The following is a 23,824-nucleotide window of genomic DNA, read 5'->3' as shown; positions in this document are numbered from 1 at the left end:
AATATAGTGCCCTACAGGGTCGGCCTCTACACTTGACATAGTAAATGGCGTGTTTTTATCTATCAAAATGGCTGCTCCTCTGGCCTTTGTGTGGAAGTTGGCGTGATACATCTGTCCCACCCACCCTCCCCCCAGTCGAGCATGGTCCGCAGTTTTTAAATGCGTCTCCTGTAAAAACGCTATGTCTGCATTGAGTTGTTTTAAATGTGTAAGTACCTTCTTACGCTTTACTGGGTGGTTGAGTGATTTAACATTCCAACTCACGAAATTGACAGAGCACCCTTCCAGCCCCATGGTATCACCCGTGTCGATCATAGTAGATGAGAGAGGCCATGCATCTGGAACCTAGAGAGAGCTCAGCACAACTGCAGGTGAAAAGCAAAACAGACGTCTGATCAGTTAAGCATGTTGAATGTACAAGTCCGGTAACCCCCCCCCCCCCTGACACCTATAAAAAACAAGGTGCCCAAAATACCCTTCAGAAACTAATCCACACATAATGTGCTTGTGTTGGAGGTGTTCTACCTATGGAGCCAGCCGCTCAGGCCCCCGTCAAGCCCCTTAGGTAAAAGAAAATAATAAAGAGAAAGAAAAGAAAAGTAAGAGTAAAAAGTCTTTACTCAGATCTTGGTATTATATGGTCTTCAGCTGTCCAGTGGGATACACCCAACCAGGTAGGGTAATATAGGTGGCAACGGTAAATGGTAAGCATAACAATAATATATTAACATTAACAACCTCACATCAAGCAGGCCCTGAAATAAGGCAAAACATCTTACTCCCGAGCAAGGGCAACCAACATGCCCCGTTAAACATAAAAAAGGGTGCCTGATTGGGTGATATAGAATAAAATAAATTGGAAGAGGTGTGGGAGTGTGCGTGTGTCCATGCGTCTACAAATGGGTGTGTACCTGGGCATATGCCCTTCAGTGTTCGTGCATTTGCGTGCACGTGAACCTATGTGTGTGTGTGTATGGATGTATCGGACACAGCCAAGGTGTACGTATGGGTGTGTAGGCGTGAGTGTGTGGGTCCGTGCCCCCGTATCTGTATAATGTGTAAACGTGTATGTGTGTCTACATGTGTGTCTGTGCATGCGCGTAGTATGCGCCCACGTGTGTGTGGTACGCCTAGAATCTCTAGATAGTGCATCCATTAGGTGTGCAAGCACGTGCGTCATCATAGGTGTGAGCATGTGTGTACATATTTATATGTCTGTATGTGTATACACACATTGTCCTATTGGGGCCAAAATTATACACTGTTCACATCACCTGTACATCATAAGTATAGGGCAATGAATTAGCTGGAGATTGGTGAGTCACTTAGCTTGGTAAATGGTGTCCAGTGGCGTCCTCTCAATGCCAGGCAGATGATGCTACACATAGATGATCACACAGTAGACATTACAGTAGCCTCTATACATATATTGTCCTGTTGAACTTAATATGATACATTGTTCACATCACCTGCATATCACAAGCAGCATGTACACATCGATACATCTCTCTTTCTATGTGGTCTCACCCGCTGCTGCGTGTACAATGTTCTTTCTGACGTAGCTCATTGCTTCACCTCTTTTTCTTTTCCCCCGTGCGTGATGCGAAGTCGGGCTGGAAAAAGAATGCCGTACCGGGTGCCTTCACGACCGCGTAGTAGCTTCCTCACCTCCGTAAACGCAGCCCTGGCCTTCGCGACGCCCATGGCATAGTCGGGGAAGATTGCAATAGACATTCCGTTGACCTGTAATGGAGCCTGAGCGCGCACCCGGCTCAACACCTCGACACAGTCCTGGTAATAGTGGAGTTTAGCCACGATAGCACGGGGCTTCCCGTCTGTCCTATTCGGCCCCAGTGTTCTGTGCGAGCGGTCTACCAGCACTTCATCATCCATTTGCAGCACGTCTTTCAGTAGCCTTGAGACCGACGCAGTGGAACTTGAGCCATCCGTCTCAGCCACTCCGAGTATCCTCACATTACACCTCCTCATTCTTCCTTCCATGTCATCACACTTTCCCCTGAGACCGACCACCTCCGTCTTTAAGTCTTCGACTGTGGTTTGTAGAGTTACCACCTCGTCCAACCACCTCGAGAGACCACCCTCCACGTCTTTAACCGCAACCTCCATTTTGTTCATGTCCACACGCAGTGTCGCTACACAGCTTCGCATTTCCTCCTTCATCACTTTCAAATCATTTCTGATAAAGTCGAACTCTTTGGAAAGTGCACCTTTCAATTCCGATTGTATTATCTCTGCGAGTTCCGATTTCAGCGCGAGGAGAATCTCCGCCTTTAAGGCTGTGGTATCCACGCCGGACATCTTTGACGGTGTGGACGGTGGTGGCCCAGAAATGGAAGTCGAGGCTTTTTCAGGCCTACTTGTAGTCGGGACGAATCCGTATTTGCGTAGGTTTGATGCCATCTGTCCGTGTAAAAAATGACCATCGGTTTGAACAAATGTACCCTGAGTAAAATTCACTAAGTTTTGTAAATCCGTAAGCTTATTAAATTAAGATAAAATAACAGAAAGTAGAGGCTCGACGGGAGCGAGAACAAAAAGCGTGTTACTCCATTGCTCACCTAGCCACGCCCTGTCATGTTTATTTTAATTATGATTAAGTAATTAATTCCAAGGAGGCCTGTAGCGTTAACATGAAGGAATCACTATGAGAACACAGTCTGTCAAGTTAATAAAATGTTCAATTAGTCAATCAATCATAAGTGTGCTCCTCAGCACTCTTAAATCTGCTCTCAGCCATGCTCAAATCTGATCTCAGGAAAATTTGGGGACTCGCACTACCAGCCCTAATATGTCTTAAATGGACAGAAATCTGCCTGAGAGGACATTTTTGGTCGTAAATTCGTTCGGGAATGAGACCCACTGATCCAGATACTTGGCTCAAAAAGAGTGTAAATGACTTGGATGTAGCTCTAAAGGATTACAATTTATATACCTATATATATATATAATAGACATAATTGGAAGGGGAGGTGGGGTGGTTATATACTGTATGTTAAATCAGGTTTCTCTGTAACAATTCTAAATGCTGTCACCATAACAATTTCTTTTGCATTTCTTGCACTGAAGGTTGAGTTAGGGCCTAACTCAGTAATTGTGGTATGGTTCTATAGACTCCCATCTGCTGATACAGGTTCCACAGACAAAATAGCAGATCTACTCTCAGTATTCATTGGTGTGGGTGACTTTCATCTGAACTGGCTGAATAATACATCATATTGTCTCAAGGTTAGTAGTAAACTCAATGAATCCCAGCTGATAACAGAACCCACTAGGCCAAATCTAAAAGAGTACTCTAGGTCTACCCTAATTGATTTAATCTTTTCCAATAGGGTTGACAAAATTATTGTGGTGTTTTCAAGCTAGGAATTAGTGAGCACTGCCATATTGCATGTATCGGAAATACTCTGTTGAATACAAATGTCACACTGTTTCAAAGAGAACGAATTTTTTTAGTGAGCAAGCCTTAGATGTTGAATTGGCACTGGATTTTTTTTCACACTAAAAAAACACCTTTCTCTCTGTCACAAACATGCACCATTGAAAAAGCTTAGAATAAAAGAATGAGTAACTCCCTGGTTTTCACCCAAATTATCAGCTTTATTTAAGGAGAGGAACAGAGCCAGGTCACTCTGGGGCTCCATCATATTGGTCATCATTTAGACACATTAGAAACAAATGTGAGAAACACCTGTGAGAAATCAAATGATTATTTACACATAATTACTATCTCCTATTCAAACCCTGCATGTTTTTTGGAAAGCAGTAAACTCAAACAAAAACAAAACCTCTACTTCAATACCTACAAATTAAATGTGGTGAGTGTTTGATTTGTGGACAGAAAGAGGGTTGCCTAGCTTTCAATAAACACTTTGCTGATGCTGGGCATTCATGTTACCATGTGGGGTGGTGATGGAACCCACACGCAGGACAATCAAGGCAGAGGACGTTTTCCCAGTTTGTTACCAAGAAGTCCACAAACAATACCTTATAGTTGACTCACTGGAGAGTGACCACAAAAAACCCTGAAAGACTAGAGATAACAGAAAACTAATCTTGAACAGCAAACAGAGAACAGATAACACCGAACAGTTGACATTAGACACTGAACAGAAGACAATGGACCAGCAAACAACACAGGGGAGAGCAAACAGAGAGAAACAGTCCATGGCCCGGCAGGAGGGGCAGCATGTTACAGTTTATTTGAAAAGGAATATACAGGGCCCCCTCTTATTAATAATGATTGTGTAACTAAATATCTTAGGTTCTGCTAGGGCCAGATGCAGCTTATCAGTATTCATCCCACGCTGCTATGAGAACTGACTTTCTCTTCTGTATGCAAAACCTTGATTTCTTTTACTATAAGGCTGAAAGAATCCTTGGGCTCGCGGCTCACTTCACAGATTGTTTTCCGCTCTCTGTATCGAACTGAGACTCTCTGCACAGAATAAACTATATTTTTTTCCTATCCATTGACTCAATCTCAATTTCTGTAAGCTCACTCGACTTGGTAAAATAATGTTCCACAACAGTAAACATCCGGGCCCAGGGCTTTATTACTTTGCATTGGTTTGATTGCTTGATTGTATCATCTAAATTGTGTGGTGAGTCGAAATGTCTGCAGTAGTGGGGTCAATAGTAGGTGTTTCTAAACTGTCCAAACATTGGTTCATGTTGGTGTCAGCAGGGCATTCTGAGTGGAATAAAATGGTACGACTGTAGCATTAATATCAGGGGGGCTGGCTAGAAAATTGTCAGAGGGGTCTGTGATTTGGGGAATCAGATAAGAGGCAGCTTGACGCTTCAGTTGATGAGCAAGTAGGCGTCCTGTAATGTTCACACACTGTAATGTTAGCTAAGTGTGTAAACCCAGACCACTTCCCTTTCCCATACTCCGAAGTTCCCCTTAAGCTCTCCGCTCAACAAAAAACAAAAAAACGGGCACATCAACTGATTAATTACAAATTAGCCTACATATTTTATATTACCCCTCATTGTGCATTCCAAATTAAACTTATAACTGGTAAATCTTGTAACACAGGTGCATTGGATAATTTCCTTTATACTGTATGTTCTGGGAATGCATGGTTATAGAAAATCTTTGGAGGCAAGTCTCTATCTAATCTTTTGGATGGAATGATCTCTGTGTGTCCTGCATTGGATTCAAATATCCCTGAACCTACAGAGTAGAGGCATTTGTATGGCAGGTCCAACCATGGCAAAGAAGTGAATTCTTAAAGGATGGTTTGAACCTAAGATCAACATGAAATCTGTGTGGCTGCAATACTTACCGGATATATGTATTTTAGAATGAAGAATTTAAAGCCTCAGTGGCTACAAAATCTAATTGGACCAAGGCTGTTGGATTTAGTTAATTTTCTTTTTTTTATTTATTTTGTTTATTCATTTATGTATGTATAGCTCCTCCCCCCCCCCCCCCCCCCATTTATTTATGGTTGAAATTATTTTAATGAAAAGATATTTGCAAAAAGAACACCTCTCTCTGCTCATGTTCCTTTCATGTCAAATAACACACCCGTTCTAAGCTGTAGTACTGCAGTACATAAATGTACTGTAGTACGTACATTTTTAACACCTGTGAATCTATTTCGTGGCTTTGTTGTTACCATATTTAGGAACCCCTTATAGTTGGGTCATCTGTGGCACTTTCGTGACCGTGGAGAGCGAAGGTCCGTTTCTCAATGGATTTGTCATCTAGGAGGGTTAATAAAAAAATTTAGCCGGGGTGTATTTAAAAAAAATTAGAGGAAAATTTGTGAGAGATCAAAATCCAAAATGGCTGCCGTGGGAAATTAACTTGGTTTGACCTACCATGATGCACAATACATGGTTTCAGAGCTTATTTTGGTCAAGGAATACATATTTGGTGTTTATATAATGATTTGACCTATTGTTGACCTTCAAATGCAAGACGGCTGCCAATTTTGAGCTCCAAAAAGGATTTCTTTCAAAATCGTCACAGAGCCTTCATATTAGGCTCTAATGAAAGCTCTGCTCATGATGAGTTGAATAATATACAGTATAAGTACACAAAAATAATCTCTGAGGTCAATAAAGTCAATGTTTATGGTGGATAAAGTCAGTGGTGAATGACATCATGGAGGCCATGCGGCTGAAGAATCTGGAGAATCCAGAAATGTTCAAGGACATCATCCCAATCCTCGGAGCTTTCCACCAGCTGATGTCCTACATCTATGCCATCTACAAGAGATTCAAGGGCTCTGGAATGGCAGACACTCTGGTTACAGCAGGGGTAGTAGTGGAGGGGTCGGTAGACCAAGCACTACGAGGAAAGCACTACAGACGGGGGCGTGCAGTGCATCCTGCTCTTGAGAGAGGTTCTTATCCAAAATCAACTGTCAAAGATTCTTGAGCACAAATAACTATCGGAAGACATCAAGGAGAACCTCAACATTCTGCGGAATGTACTGACTGACCCTCAAGATGCTCTACAGACAGCTTACTGTGATCTTGAGAATGATGGCGACATGAAGGAGCTGATCAACAGAGTTTATGAGAAGCCTGGCACAGACATGGGGGACTTTTGGGTCTCATTCTTGGAGATGTCTGACCCACTTGTACAATGTCTTGATGCATGTCATGCAAGAAATGGCTCTGAGTACCTATCGTCAACCTACAACATGCTGCCATGACTGATGGCATACGACAACCATGACTATGGGAGGTGGTTGCCAGACTACTGGGCAATGCTCTCTTCACTGTCCGATGAGCAAATGGAGTTCTTCAACTATCACTTTACCCAGTCGATGACAGGGCTACCCTACTCCTGCCAGCCCCTCGATCTTTGGATAGAAACACCTATGAATCTGAACTCAAAGCTAAAGCAAGGATGGACTCAGCTTTTACAGAATGAGAAACAACTGTTCTCAACAACAAGGAATGCAAACAACGTTGCAAGGGTGAAGTCTACTGTGAAGCGGGGCCCCTAGTGCCAGCGTTGTCACAGGAAGCATGTCGAATGCCAGCCAGCGAGGATAAAAAAGGATGAGCAAGCAGTTCAGGACCTGCAGGCATGCATGAGGGATTTTGAAGCTGACCCATTTGACATCTCCTCACCTACACTGAGGTCACTACAGTCTGGCCTGGTCGCCTCACCAGAGTTACTGCATGACCTTAAGACTGCAATTCCAGATGGCCAAGCTCAGGTTGAGACTTTACTGCAAGAGCAAGTGTTCACCAAGATCAAGCCTCTTACTGCAATCATCCACAGGAATAAGAGACGGAATTTTGCAAGTGAAAAGATCTGCACACCTTCTGGTGCTCATATGCAGGTGGCCCATATGGAGAGATCAGGACTAGCGGCCCTGGTGGACCTAGCAGAGGGATCTGGTATATGATACAACTTGAATCAGCCCTTGAGAGAAGCGTGACAGAGGAGTGCCTTTCACTCTTTAATGTGGATGGGTCAATGCGCAAGACTGTGAAGAGTACATTTTTAGAGCTTTTCACCCTAGAACCAGTTCCTGAGGAACCGCAGAACTACGTGAGCCTTGTAGACATGGGTCTGATATGGCAGCTTGCCACCCCCACACCTGAGGACAGAGAGGCTAGGAAGCGGGATGGTTCAGAGTACCACTGGATTGACTACCTGCATAAAATCTGCGCAATCATCTTCTCACGCCATGCCAATGCTTATCTCATCATTCTCATCAATGACAAGTATGACCTTCCCTTCAGCATCAAGGATGATGAACATGATCGTTGGGCAGCAAAACATCCACACATCCCAAATGTTTTCCCGAAACCCGAAGACAGGTTCCCAGGTGCTGCTGAATTCAGTGAACTCATGGTCAACTCAGGAAACAAGGTCAGATTGCAAAAACTTGTGAAAGAACAGGTGAAAACACAAGTTGGTCAAGTGCAGGGTGATATCATATACTGTGAGGGAGAAGTGTCAACCAACCTCAGCACTGGCATCGATAATGGAGAGTATGTCTTCAAACATCCAGAGGCAGATACAATGCTGCTCCCCCCGCCTATGCAAAGGTGAGGACCACCAACTACACTGGACCTGTTGTTCTAGACTGCGGAGACACAGACGTGTTTGTCCAAGCAGCTTATGTCTCGCAAAAAATCAGAGGTGATCTGCTGATCAAGCGCAATAATGCATTTATCAACTGTCGTGCAATGCTCTCTGAAGAGGTTGCAGACATCATCATACCTCTCCACGTGATCACTGGCAGTGACCACACCTCAGGCTTCTATGGGCATGGAAATAAGAAGGTGTTGGAGAAGGTGATGGTTGTTCCTGAGGCAAGAGAACTCCTGGGATGAGTGGGTGAGAGTCTGGAGTTGAAAGATGAAGTGAGAGCGGATATGAAAGCATTGTTTACGCTGAGAGTGCAAATGTTACGTGTGGCCAGGCCAGAGCCTCCAAGTGGCATAAATTGAAGAAGAAGTGTACGATTAGTCTCCCACCTGATGAGGACTCCTTGGATCTTCATGTGGAAACTACATTACATATTGCCAGCTCCATTACAACCTTCAAGAACATCCTTCCCCCATTGGTCACGACTGGGAACTAGTGAATGGGAATTGCCGGCCAGTGCGTCATACCCTTCCTCTCTTGCCCCAGCAGCTCACATCTCATGACTGCTCAGATGAGAGTAGCAGTGATGATGAATGGAGTCAGTGTGGAGAATCAACAGATTCTGATGAAGAATAGTGATTCTGTCTCCGGTTCTAATCATCCATAAACAACAAGTTGTTACGTATCGTCTGCTTAGCTTACTTTATATCCATCCCTACTCTGTATTTTGTATTTTCTACCAGCCTTTTCTCTCTCTCATTAGTGTGTGTTTTATTCTAACAATTATATTTTCAGTTTGACATTACATGGTTCAGTTGCTGTGTCAGCCAGAGGGAGATGCTGTTGCCTTCAAATCTGCCATTAGGCTACTAGTTGATCAATTATTATTTTGGAGTGCTATTTGTTGAAGCACTAATGTGCTGTACCAGTCATGTTTTTAGTTTCCCCATCCCTTTATTTTGATTTGACACATTTATTATCTTTTAGTATTTCTGAGAAAAACTAAAAATATATTTGAGAAAAAAAAGAAAAAAAAACTCCCTTTTGACTGTTCACCTTGTCGTGGTAAGGGAACTTGAGTACCTCAGTGAACCCTGAGAGCTATGCCAGTAGGAGGAAACTCCTAGCAGGTTTTACCAAACCGGACAGGTCTAGGGTGAGAGGTCAGACAAAGCACAGCCAGACAACCTTGTGGAAACAGCATCTGGGGCCAATAACCCACCCTGCTGAAGCAAACAGGGGTGATCATGCCTCCGACTTTCACAGATGGATGGATTATGGTGGAAGATACCCACCTATCCCCTGTGTCCATAACTCAACTCATCATGAGCAGAGCTTTCATTAGAGCCTAATATGAAGGCTCTGTGACGATTTTGAAAATAATCCCTTTTGGTGCTCAAAATTGGCAGCCATCTTGCATTTGAAGGTCAACAATAGGTCAAATCATTATATAAACACCAAATATGTATTCCTTGACAAAAATAAGCTCTGAAACCATGTATTGTGCATCATTGTAGGTCAAACCATTAAAAAGTTCATTTCCACGACAGCCATTTTGGATTTTGGTCTCTCACAAATTTTCCCCGCCTTTTTAAAAAAGACACCTCTGCTAAATTTGTTTATTAACCCTCCTAGATGACAAATCCATTGAGAAACGGACCTTCGCTCTCCACGATCACAGAAGTGCCACAGATGACCCAACTATTATCTCCCTGTCAATGGAATATATGGCTCAGTATGGAAAACTGGGTGATAACCCTCAGAGGTGTGATTAAACGAGTATAAAGATTCACCCAGTCAGAGAGATTATCATTTTAACAGCCCCTGCGCTCGTGCATCCATACACACGCACGCACGCACGCACGCACCACGCACGCACGCACGCACGCACGTACGCACGTACGCACGCACGCACGCACGCACGCACGCACCACGCACGCACGCACGCACGCACGTACGCACGCACGCACGCACGCACGCACGCACGCACACACACACACACACACACACACACACACACACACACACACACACACACATGCACACACACACACACACATGCACACACACACGCATGCATGCATGAATGCACACATACACGTTATCTTTATCTCCTCGCTCTATCTTTATATGCATTTAACAACACCTTTCACTTTGTTTTTTCCTGTCCTCTCTCATCCACCCCCACCCCGCTTCCTCTGTCTCAGCTCCTGCGTATCGACTACTACAACCTGACCAAGTTCTATGGCACAGTGAAGTTTGAATATGGCGTGTTTGGGGTGTTTGAGCTTTGTGAGAGGGGTTCCCTCAGGGTGAGTCTGAGTTACTGACTGGTACAGTACCTTACAAAACATTGTCATGGTTTGGTGGTAATTCCAGTTCCACCATGTCATGTATCACCATGGTACCACTGAAGTATGATCCATGTTGCTTTTTCATGATTCCTTTTCTTAGCAGCAAAAAATACTTAACCAGCCACAACTAAAATTCACCAGGTTTGCCTGGTGGTTGGAGTTTACTTTCAAACCCTGGATATGCAAATCAAATAGGAAAACAAATGAAAAAAAGTCTTGTATGGCATTAATATATTATAATTTATAATTACCTTTGATGTTTAGCCTGATTTGAAACTAAGTCAGAGTACAGTAGATGTTTTATTGTGATAGAGACCAGTGACCTAGTTTATTGTGATAGAGACCAGTGTTCTAGTTTATTGTGATAGAGACCAGTTGTCTAGTTTATTGTGATAGAGACCAGTGGCCTAGTTTATTGTGATAGAGACCAGTGGCCTAGTTTATTGTGATAGAGACCAGTGGCCTAGTTTATTGTGATAGAGACCAGTGGCCTAGTTTATTGTGATAGAGACCAGTGGCCTAGTTTATTATGATGGAGACCAGTGGTTTAGTCTATTGTGATATAAGGCCAGTGGTTTAGTCTATTGTGATAGAGACCAGTGGTCTAGTTTATTGTGATAGAGACCAGTGGCCTAGTTTTGCTGCCCATGCAGTATCTTTATTGTTCCTTTGATAAGACATGTACGCACAACGAGTGTACCGGACACCACTAGACATAGAAAGGGAAAGATTTGGGATGCATGAACATTCCTGTAAAAAAACACATGCACGCACGCACGCACGCACGCACGCACGCACGCACGCACGCACGCACGCACGCACGCACGCACACACACACACACACACACACACACACACACACCTACACACACATTTTAATACTTTATTTGGTTCCACAAATTATATTACATAAACAGGGAATCAAATGTATCGGGGCCAAGCAGCGCGCACACACACACACACACACACACACACACACACACACACACACACACACACACACACACACACACACACACACACACACACACACACACACACACACACACACACACACACACACACACACACACACACACACACACACACACACACACACACACACACACACACACACACACACACACACACACACACAATTTCTTTTTTAATCTTGTTTAATTTACAGCATGTCCTTAATGATAAGATCTCCTACCCTGACGAAACCTTCATGGACATGGAGTTCAAGATATCAGTCATGTACGACATAGCAAAGGTAAGTAATTTGTGAGGTAAACAACCTCTGGAGACCCACATTTAGAAATAAACAAATAAATAAATAATAATTCACTGCCCCAAACAGATTTTACAGGCTTAAACATTATGCTATTGTTTTGGCTACTAATCAACTCAATAAAATGTTGGTAAAATGAAAGGTAGGTCAACTAACAGCTCCAGTCAATGACCACAACATCAATAATCAACAATATATGAAAATAACTTATTTTCTTCTCAGAATTTTGTTTTATTTCCTCAATACCCTATTGTCATGGAACTTGCATAGAACTGCTACTGCTTACTGTAATCGATTCTATGAATTACAGTCTTCTATGAACTATTGAGTCTATCCCTACTGTCACTATTCTAATATTACTTGTTTCTGTAATAGGGCATGTCATATCTTCACTCTATTCTAATCTATATTCTTGTTTCTGTAATAGGGCATGTCATATCTTCACTCTATTCTAATCTCTATTCCTTATTTCTGTAATAGGGCATGTCATATCTTCACTATTCTAATCTATATTCTTGTTTCTGTAATAGGGCATGTCATATCTTCACTATTCTAATCTATATTCTTGTTTCTGTAATAGGGCATGTCATATCTTCACTATTCGAATCTATATTCTTGTTTCTGTAATAGGGCATGTCATATCTTCACTATTCTAATCTATATTCTTGTTTCTGTAATAGGGTATGTCATATCTTCACTGTTCTAATCTATATTATTGTTTCTATAATAGGGCATGTCATATATTCACTATTCTAATCTCTATTCCTTATTTCTGTAATAGGGCATGTCATATATTCACTATTCTAATCTCTATTCCTTATTTCTGTAATAGGGCATGTCATATCTTCACTCTAGTAACATTGAGGCTCTATATTCCTTGTTTCTGTAATAGGGCATGTCATATCTTCACTATTCTAATCTATATTCTTGTTTCTATAATAGGGCATGTCATATCTTCACTATTCTAATCTATATTCTTGTTTCTATAATAGGGCATGTCATATCTTCACTATTCTAATCTCTATTCCTTATTTCTGTAATAGGGCATGTCATATCTTCACTATTCTAATCTATATTCTTGTTTCTGTAATAGGGCATGTCATATATTTACTATTCTAATCTCTATTACTTGTTTCTGTAATATGGCATGTCATATCTTCACTATTCTAATCTATATTCTTGTTTCTGTAATAGCCTAATAGGGCATGTCATATCTTCACTATTCTAATCTATATTCTTGTTTCTATAATAGGGCATGTCATATATTCACTATTCTAATCTCTATTACTTGTTTCTGTAATAGGGCATGTCATATCTTCACTATTCTAATCTATATTCTTGTTTCTGTAATAGGGCATGTCATATCTTCACTATTCTAATCTATATTCTTGTTTCTGTAATAGGGCATGTCATATCTTCACTATTCTAATCTATATTCTTGTTTCTGTAATAGGGCATGTCATATCTTCACTCTAGTAACATTGAGGCTCATGGTCGCCTCAAGTCCACCAACTGTGTGGTCGACAACCGTATGGTGGTAAAAATCACTGACTTTGGTTGCCACACCATCCTCAGCCCAACCAGAGGTGAGGCCCTCTGAGTATCTTGTATTTTATTTTATTTTTATTCTACCTTTATTTAGCCAGATAAAACATTAAGAACATGTTTCTTATTTACAATGTCGATCTTGTCCAAGAGGCCCCAACAGGAGTACACATATATATATATATATATATATATATATATATATATATATATATATATATATATATATATATATATATATATATATATCAGGGCTGACCTTGACTAAGGATTTGTATAGTCGACTTTGATTGGCCGAAATTAGCTGATATTTTTTTTAAAGATTCTTTTTTTTTATCATTCCATTTGGGCTGTGGGGGTGCTTAATGTATGAAGGAGTCGACTGAAGGCTTCTTGTCCTCTGCAAAAGCATGCAATTGGTCCACTGATGGATACATCTAGATATTTTCATTAGATGGGTGAAATCCTCTTTCAGTGCCTCTGTGCCCGTTTCTTAGGCAGCCTCTCTGGTATGCGCAGTTGTGCACCATTAGCGCTAGCCACGCTTCTAGGCCTCTTTGCTTTTGGAAAGAATGATAAAATTAAGCATTACATCACGTGCCGGAGTGTGTTATACAAATTAGATCACGCCTATGGGTGGTTGTTAGGCCCGAGGCGTAGCCGAGGGTCGTTAGACCCCCATATGCGTGATCAAATTTGTATAACACACGACTTCAAGTGATGTAATGCGTTTATACAATGACCCAATTCACCCAACCTTATTGCTATAGAATAAACACACAGTAATTGAAGCATAATGGAGATTTATTCACAAAACCATCCGCAGAAAAAGTAGGTCCTAAACAAAAAGTTGCCTCCGTGTCTAGAAGCAGAGGGAGGTTGCTATGAAGCATGCCATCTAACAACAAACTTCATATAAATCCTGCGATGTATTATTGTTTTGACAATGGGTCATTACATAATCCAACATTGTGTAAACAACTAACATATTCCAGTCGACTGTATCTTTATTAAATTATTCGTTACGAATATATCCATACATTGTGTCCGGGACATCCAGTGAAATCGCTTTGTGCGACAGTGTCCTTTTGAAGCAGAGGGAGGTTGCTACAAAGCATGCCATCTAACAACAAACTTCATATAAAATTACTCTGCTATAGAGCCACACTCCGTTATGCACAAGTTTACAGACATACATGACATACAGATAGACAGTACTGCTACATCTATACATTTATGACATACCAGATTTACAAATACAGTACTGTTTTTGTAGGGTGATTATGGTTTATTTACATTGAGGTTCTGGGGTCACATGGAGTGTGTTATACGAAATAACAACCGGTAACTTCATTGTGCTTCTTAAACAATGATTGGTGTAAATCGTGTCAGTGCCCGCGGCTTTACATATTCGGGGTAACATCATACATGTACATAGATCAAAATGTACAATGATAAGTTAGTTTTTCGTCAATGTCAGCATGTCTCTTTTCCTTCTCCGGCTTCTCCTGCTGTATACGTTTACAGACTTATATTATTCAATGAGACTGCCAGCCAGCTTTTGCGCAACGGAGAAATACAATTTCAATTGTGAAGATCATCTCCCGATTCAGATACAATTTAACACACACGGTTCCAAAGATATTAATGTTTTGCGGCAAATTTTCACCCTGCAATGGATTTAGGTGCGTCTCATCTCTCTTCTCTCATGTTGTGCTTCTCTCCTCTCCGACACCGACACAGAGAGCACTCAGCCAGTGGCCACTCCCCTCAGAACCCCCCCGCGATTTATATTTAGTTTTACAAACCAATTACATAATCCAACATTGTGTAAACAACTAACATATTCCAGGTGACTATCTTTTTTTAATGAGTTGTTATGACGAAATCAATACATCCATTCATAAAGATTATTGTCCGCCATCTTGGTTTCATTTGGAAAAGAATGAACGGCGGATTAATTCGGAAAAAAAGTAATTCGGTTGTGGGCGGGTTCTGGGGTCATGTGGAGTGTGTTATACGAAATAACAACCGGTAACTTCACTGTTTCAGCCAATCAGAATCAAGAAATTTGCATGCCATTGTATAAAAAAAAAGAAAAAAAAGATTATATATTTTCTTTGCATTCGACTAAGAGGTTGGCAGTCGACTACGGCTAATTTAGATCGATTAGTCGACTATTTGACTAATTGGGGTATATATATATATACACACATATATATATATATATATATATATATATATATATATATATATATATATATATATATATATATATATATATATATATATATATATATATATTAGTGCTGTCAATAGATTTTTTTTTTTTTACTAATTAATCGCACACTTCTGTATTTAATCTAGATTAATCACGATTAATATATCAATAAATTTATCACGATCAATCGTATTTTTCTACTTAAGACCGAAGCTTGTAACAGATATTTACTTGAGTAAAATCATGGAATTTATCTAGAATCAACACAAAGAAAGTATATTTAATTCAAAGACTATTTTAATAGCTTTCTTTGATCTTTGAATACAGTTTCTCTCCTGTGAAATACAAATGTTCAACAAAACCATCAACATTGACTCAGCTTTAAAGACCTCTTTCTTATATCCGTGGCGCTAACAGAAATAAAAACAACCCAGGCCTATGTTAAAGTGCAGATTGGCTTAGAGGACGAAAATGTCTTGTATGAACTACCAGTAATATAAATCATATTAACAACAAAAATGTGTTCCATCTTCATGTCAGATGATTTTCAAAAAGGTGCATGAGTCAATGCAAAAAAAGATACTGCTGAAAGTTCAGAACGTTGAACATTTTTCACTCCATAGATGAATCTAGATGACTTTTTTTAACGCTTTAAATCATTTAAATTAATCTCCAAAATGAAAGCATTAAACTTTGACAGCCCTACTATATATACATATCAATAACAAAATAAAAATAGTTAAGAATGATACACATAGATTCAAGAGATAAATTGGGAAAAAACACATGTTGGACTGACATGAAAGAACCACATGATTACACGTGACACATAATACAAATAAACGTGAACATGAAAGTGACTAATGCAGAGCTTTGACCGGGAGCTCGGAGGTCGCACACAGAACAAGTTGCACATGTATAGTGCGCATCTTGTCACTAGGGGGAGCCCTCTCACTAGGAGAGCCACTACTCCCCACCCGCCAGCGGGGGAAAGAGAGATACGACTGAGATCCTCTACTACCATGGAAGTACCAAATGTTATTATTATTATAATTTTTTATTTTTTTTGATACACTTTTTTCCCCTCCTTTTTTCGATTTTTTTTCTCCCATCCCACTGTTAGTCGTTATGCCAATTCCCAACCCCCTTCCTGGTTGTTGCGCACTTTCCCCTACTGTTGGTCCGAGAGGCCGGAGACTGTCACATGCTTTCCTCCTACGATAAAATTAAGCATTACATCACGTGCCGGAGTGTGTTATACAAATTAGATCACGCCTATGGGTGGTTGTTAGGCCCGAGGCGTAGCCGAGGGTCGTTAGACCCCCATATGCGTGATCAAATTTGTATAACACACGACTTCAAGTGATGTAATGCGTTTATACAATGACCCAATTCACCCAACCTTATTGCTATAGAATAAACACACAGTAATTGAAGCATAATGGAGATTTATTCACAAAACCATCCGCAGAAAAAGTAGGTCCTAAACAAAAAGTTGCCTCCGTGTCTAGAAGCAGAGGGAGGTTGCTATGAAGCATGCCATCTAACAACAAACTTCATATAAATCCTGCGATGTATTATTGTTTTGACAATGGGTCATTACATAATCCAACATTGTGTAAACAACTAACATATTCCAGTCGACTGTATCTTTATTAAATTATTCGTTACGAATATATCCATACATTGTGTCCGGGACATCCAGTGAAATCGCTTTGTGCGACAGTGTCCTTTTGAAGCAGAGGGAGGTTGCTACAAAGCATGCCATCTAACAACAAACTTCATATAAAATTACTCTGCTATAGAGCCACACTCCGTTATGCACAAGTTTACAGACATACATGACATACAGATAGACAGTACTGCTACATCTATACATTTATGACATACCAGATTTACAAATACAGTACTGTTTTTGTAGGGTGATTATGGTTTATTTACATTGAGGTTCTGGGGTCACATGGAGTGTGTTATACGAAATAACAACCGGTAACTTCATTGTGCTTCTTAAACAATGATTGGTGTAAATCGTGTCAGTGCCCGCGGCTTTACATATTCGGGGTAACATCATACATGTACATAGATCAAAATGTACAATGATAAGTTAGTTTTTCGTCAATGTCAGCATGTCTCTTTTCCTTCTCCGGCTTCTCCTGCTGTATACGTTTACAGACTTATATTATTCAATGAGACTGCCAGCCAGCTTTTGCGCAACGGAGAAATACAATTTCAATTGTGAAGATCATCTCCCGATTCAGATACAATTTAACACACACGGTTCCAAAGATATTAATGTTTTGCGGCAAATTTTCACCCTGCAATGGATTTAGGTGCGTCTCATCTCTCTTCTCTCATGTTGTGCTTCTCTCCTCTCCGACACCGACACAGAGAGCACTCAGCCAGTGGCCACTCCCCTCAGAACCCCCCCGCGATTTATATTTAGTTTTACAAACCAATTACATAATCCAACATTGTGTAAACAACTAACATATTCCAGGTGACTATCTTTTTTTAATGAGTTGTTATGACGAAATCAATACATCCATTCATAAAGATTATTGTCCGCCATCTTGGTTTCATTTGGAAAAGAATGAACGGCGGATTAATTCGGAAAAAAAGTAATTCGGTTGTGGGCGGGTTCTGGGGTCATGTGGAGTGTGTTATACGAAATAACAACCGGTAACTTCACTGTTTCAGCCAATCAGAATCAAGAAATTTGCATGCCATTGTATAAAAAAAAAGAAAAAAAAGATTATATATTTTCTTTGCATTCGACTAAGAGGTTGGCAGTCGACTACGGCTAATTTAGATCGATTAGTCGACTATTTGACTAATTGGGGTATATATATATATACACACATATATATATATATATATATATATATATATATATATATATATATATATATATATATATATATATATATATATATATATATATATATATTAGTGCTGTCAATAGATTTTTTTTTTTTTACTAATTAATCGCACACTTCTGTATTTAATCTAGATTAATCACGATTAATATATCAATAAATTTATCACGATCAATCGTATTTTTCTACTTAAGACCGAAGCTTGTAACAGATATTTACTTGAGTAAAATCATGGAATTTATCTAGAATCAACACAAAGAAAGTATATTTAATTCAAAGACTATTTTAATAGCTTTCTTTGATCTTTGAATACAGTTTCTCTCCTGTGAAATACAAATGTTCAACAAAACCATCAACATTGACTCAGCTTTAAAGACCTCTTTCTTATATCCGTGGCGCTAACAGAAATAAAAACAACCCAGGCCTATGTTAAAGTGCAGATTGGCTTAGAGGACGAAAATGTCTTGTATGAACTACCAGTAATATAAATCATATTAACAACAAAAATGTGTTCCATCTTCATGTCAGATGATTTTCAAAAAGGTGCATGAGTCAATGCAAAAAAAGATACTGCTGAAAGTTCAGAACGTTGAACATTTTTCACTCCATAGATGAATCTAGATGACTTTTTTTAACGCTTTAAATCATTTAAATTAATCTCCAAAATGAAAGCATTAAACTTTGACAGCCCTACTATATATACATATCAATAACAAAATAAAAATAGTTAAGAATGATACACATAGATTCAAGAGATAAATTGGGAAAAAACACATGTTGGACTGACATGAAAGAACCACATGATTACACGTGACACATAATACAAATAAACGTGAACATGAAAGTGACTAATGCAGAGCTTTGACCGGGAGCTCGGAGGTCGCACACAGAACAAGTTGCACATGTATAGTGCGCATCTTGTCACTAGGGGGAGCCCTCTCACTAGGAGAGCCACTACTCCCCACCCGCCAGCGGGGGAAAGAGAGATACGACTGAGATCCTCTACTACCATGGAAGTACCAAATGTTATTATTATTATAATTTTTTATTTTTTTTGATACACTTTTTTCCCCTCCTTTTTTCGATTTTTTTTCTCCCATCCCACTGTTAGTCGTTATGCCAATTCCCAACCCCCTTCCTGGTTGTTGCGCACTTTCCCCTACTGTTGGTCCGAGAGGCCGGAGACTGTCACATGCTTTCCTCCTACGCATGTGCAGCCAGCCGGCAGCCAGTCTGGCCGCGCAGATTCTCACTGGGAGAGTGTAACGTGTGGGAGGCCGCACTACCTCTCTCCATATCCTACCCTCGCTGAGCAGGCGCCTCGACCGAACTATAGGGGTCGCTGTCCACAACGCCCAGGACCCACCCGCCAGCTTTCCCCACCCCCTAATACTGCCAATTGTATTAGTGTGAAAGGCCAGCCAAGCTGGTGACAACGCCGGGAGCTGGATTCGAACACGTGAACCCAGCGTCTCCAGCGTTGGTGACGAACGCAATCTCCGCTACGCCACCTGACCGCCTACCAAATGTTATTGTTGATGTTATTGTTTATTATGGTTCTATATATGTAAGTCGGACAGGGATAGCAGTGGCTACAACCACAAATATTATTTTATGTGACATGGATAGAACGGGAGGACATTTGGAAAATAAATATGACACAAGTTAAGGGTATCAAAATGATGTCGTTGAATGTTAACACTTTGGATGCCAGCCACGCGTTTTGTCGTTAGTTCATGCCGACCGTTGAGTGCCCGCCAACGCTATATAGCGCTTGTTTGTCGTATTTCTTTTTATTGGCGATTTGAATTCATATTTCATCAATCGAGCCTCAGGTTAGTGTTGCAGACTCTCTCTGAGCTCAATTGGGAAGATACCGCCCCCTATCGTCTCTCCCTGTGGTACTGCACCCCATTACTTTAGACTGCTGAAGGGGGGGGGGGCCAGTTTCCTCATTTTACTTTTCCGTCGAGCCAACTGAAGAGACCAAGTGATCGCCGGCCCGGAAAACGCGTGGATTATGTATTTACAGTACCCAATGCTGAATCAATAAACGCGATCGATATTTGGAATAGCGATCAGGAATTGGAATAATCTTTTTGGATAACATCTGATCTAAGGTAAGGAATCTATTTTACCAGTCTTGGGATAATCAGAGCTATTTTCACCTATATATCAGCGTTTGCCCTATGTGTGTGTGTGGCTGTGTGAGCGATCAGGAAATGAGATAATCGATATTTCCGCCCACTTCTATAGCGTGCATAAGTACACATATACTATAGATAATCTAGCGTTATTTGTGTATTCCAGAATATTTCAGTAAATGCCTTTTATCACGGAATCTTTATATTTTCCTTGAAAACGAGGGCTTTTCAAAATGCTATAAAACGGAAATGAAGCGATTAAAAAACAATCCGTTTCGACAATGTTGACTGCAAACAAGTCATTGATAAACGACGGGCAGATTAGACACATAGCCATAATTTAAGTGGGTGGTGGCATTTAACCACGTTTTACCATGTTAACACTTTGCCGCCCAAGCACGAGTTAACTCGTGTTTCGATTCCACCCGTTGAGGACCAGAGCCACGAGTTAACTCGTGGCAAGTTGTTATTGTTTTATTCCATATTAATAAATGGATCAAGGTCCCCGATTGGCTCTGCAGATTTACCCGCCAGATTTCAATCGGCGACATGCAATACTGGCCAGATCCTCTTAGGGGCGCCATCGCTCCACTGCAGTATCATTGAGGCCGAATGGGAATTTTTTTTTTTACTGTCTGGGGCGTTTCATATGAGCCTCGATCCCAGCCGAACATACTCCATCTTTGATCACGTTACCGAACGCAGATTTCAGCCTGGAATAATGGGATTTATGATCAGCCAATGGACATATCGATCTACCAGATTCCGATGACTAATGACGAAATGCTGCCGGCGATCACATGGGCTGACTGTAGGAGACTATTCACCCAAATTACAGCCGGATTGGACATTGTTGTAACACGCAAGCGATCGATCAGTGAAAATGGCTAATTGAACGCACACTGTATTGCTAATCAATACTACTAATCGGCATCTCACGCCGCCCCCATTTCATCCATAGATGCTCTGTAATAGTCCGGATGCTACGCAGTTTGTTTTATTTCATTCGTATATATACAACAGAAATGGCGTTTGATATAACGTGACTAGCCTTTAGCCTCATATCTAGCTTCCCAGAAAAAAGACGAGACAAAAACTGCGATAAAGCTTATATTCACGACGCTATAAAATGACAACCAACCGATGGATTTTTATTTTCTTTAAGCCATTATGAAGGCACGGTTTATGCACTGAGACAATGAGAATGGACAGATAGCAGTACTATAAAGTATATATATAGCTGTTAGAAAGTACATCGGTTTGTTGACAAAGCGTTGTCCTCCAGCCACATATTACACTCCAAGCCGTGGTCGTCAATGTGTTAATGGCCGGTAATCAAAGTGTTAATGGAATGAATAGTCCGATCAAAAGGAGTAAGGTGATGACGAAACTTAAGAAAGAAGAGGCGCAGGTTATCTTCTTACAAGATACACATCTAATATCACAAGAACATGAAAAACTGAAGAGATTCGGGTATGAGAATTTGTTTTATAGTTCTTTTAAACAGAACCTTAGAAGAGGAGTAGCTATACTAATTAAGAACACAGTGAAGTTTGAAATGATCAGGGAAATAAGGGATAAAGAGGGGAGGTATGTAATGGTCAAGGGGAAAATGGAAGGTCAAATGGTAACACTAATGAATGTGTATGCTCCACCAGAAAGTGAGAAATATCTATTTGAAACAATCTTTGATATCATAGCGATGGAAGGGGTCCTAATCTGTACAGGTGATTTTAATGTAGTATTGAACTATGACATAGACACGACAAGCACAAAGAAATGGAGGACAAACATTAGCAAATATATGAATATACAAATGACAGAATTAGGAATCATGGATATATGGAGAGAAATGCACACACTAGACAGGGAATACACACATTATTCACATCCACACACAACATATGCAAGGATAGACTATTTTCTCATGACAACAGGGGACAGATACAGGGTAGAAGACTGCAGGATAGGGGTAACAGACATATCAGACCATAGCGCAATATATTTGACAGTAAATCTTAAAAGTAGACGGAGAAATACAGTTTGGAGACTGAACGTAGGGCTATTAAATAACAAAGGTTTGGTTAACAAAGTAAAAGGAGACATAATTAGATACAGAGAAGAAAATGACAATGGAGAGGTAGACCCAAACATTTTATGGGATGCACTAAAGGTGAGGAAAATTTATAGCAAAGACAGCATTACTCAAGAAGGCCAGAATAGAGACATACCAGAACTTAATAAAGGAACTGAAATAATTAGAGAAAGAACACCAAAACTCAAAGAACCAAAGGACGGTAGAGAAAAGGACGTTAGAGAAGAGATAAACAAAGAACTGCTGACAGAAATAGAGAAGAAAGCTAGATACATGAAACAGACATACTATGAAGGAGGACCGAGAGCGACCAGACGAATCAGGACACAACAAAAACTAAACACAATACACACAATAAAAGACACAAACACAAACAGGATACTAAGAGAACCAGCTGAAATAGAGAAGACATTTGTAGAATACTACAAGGCACTATACACACAACCGATAGCGGCAGGAGAAGAAGAGATAGAGACATTCTTAGAAAAACAGGAACAGAACGAAATATTAAATGCAGAGATTACAGAACAGTGGGAAATGCGATCAGTAAAGCAAATAATAGTAAATCACCAGGTAGTGACGGATTCCCTTCTGAATTTTACAAAACATTTAGACAGGAACTGAGCCCCATATTAGAGGCAGCATTCAGACACACAATGAAAGAAGGCACAATGCCACCCTCATGGAAAGAAGCCATAATTACTACAATTCCAAAAGAAGGAAAAGATAGAGAACTTTGTAGCAGTTTCAGACCAGTGTCCATACTTAATGTAGATTATAAGATGTATACATCAATAATATCCAAAATATTTTAGACATTTATGCCAGATATTATAGACGAAGACCAGACCAGATTCATTAAAGGAAGACAAACACAGGACAACATAAGGAAGACAGTGCAGATAGTAGAGGAGATACAAAAAGAAGGAGGAAGTGCAGTATTAGTTAGCCTAGACACAGAAAACGCATTCGACAGTGTAAGCTGGATATTCCTATATAAAGTATTGGAGAAATTTGGATTGGACAAAGACGCTATGAAAACAATTAGGGCACTATATCAAGAACCGACGGCAAGGATTAAAATAAATGGCAGTCTGACGGATCGGATTAAACTAGAGAGGGCTACTAGACAGGGTTGTTGTCTTTTGCCGACGCTCTTCGATGTATTCATCGAACCACTGGCTCAACTAATTAGACAGACCAAAGACATCAAAGGGGTGGAGATAA

At 40.4% G+C, this 23,824-nt stretch overlaps 1 protein-coding gene across 1 annotated transcript in view; it reads left to right on the top strand.

The window, feature by feature from the left end:
• Window positions 1-23,824, top strand: part of gucy2ca (guanylate cyclase 2Ca) — a gene marked incomplete at both ends in the record, with an annotated part of 163,573 nt that overhangs the window by 72,448 nt on the left and 67,301 nt on the right. The window contains 3 exons of the mRNA XM_084329098.1: window positions 10,297-10,401; window positions 11,612-11,698; window positions 13,170-13,302. Of these exons, the coding sequence (XP_084185224.1) occupies window positions 10,297-10,401; window positions 11,612-11,698; window positions 13,170-13,302 (325 nt within the window). The remainder of the gene's footprint in view (window positions 1-10,296; window positions 10,402-11,611; window positions 11,699-13,169; window positions 13,303-23,824) is intronic.

This window comes from Notolepis coatsorum (assembly GCF_963971535.1).
Source record: "Notolepis coatsorum genome assembly, chromosome: 14".
Taxonomy (NCBI): Eukaryota; Metazoa; Chordata; class Actinopteri; order Aulopiformes; family Paralepididae; genus Notolepis; species Notolepis coatsorum.
The sequence above is the reverse complement of the archived record's forward strand: the minus strand, read 5'-3'. Positions and strand labels throughout refer to the sequence as shown.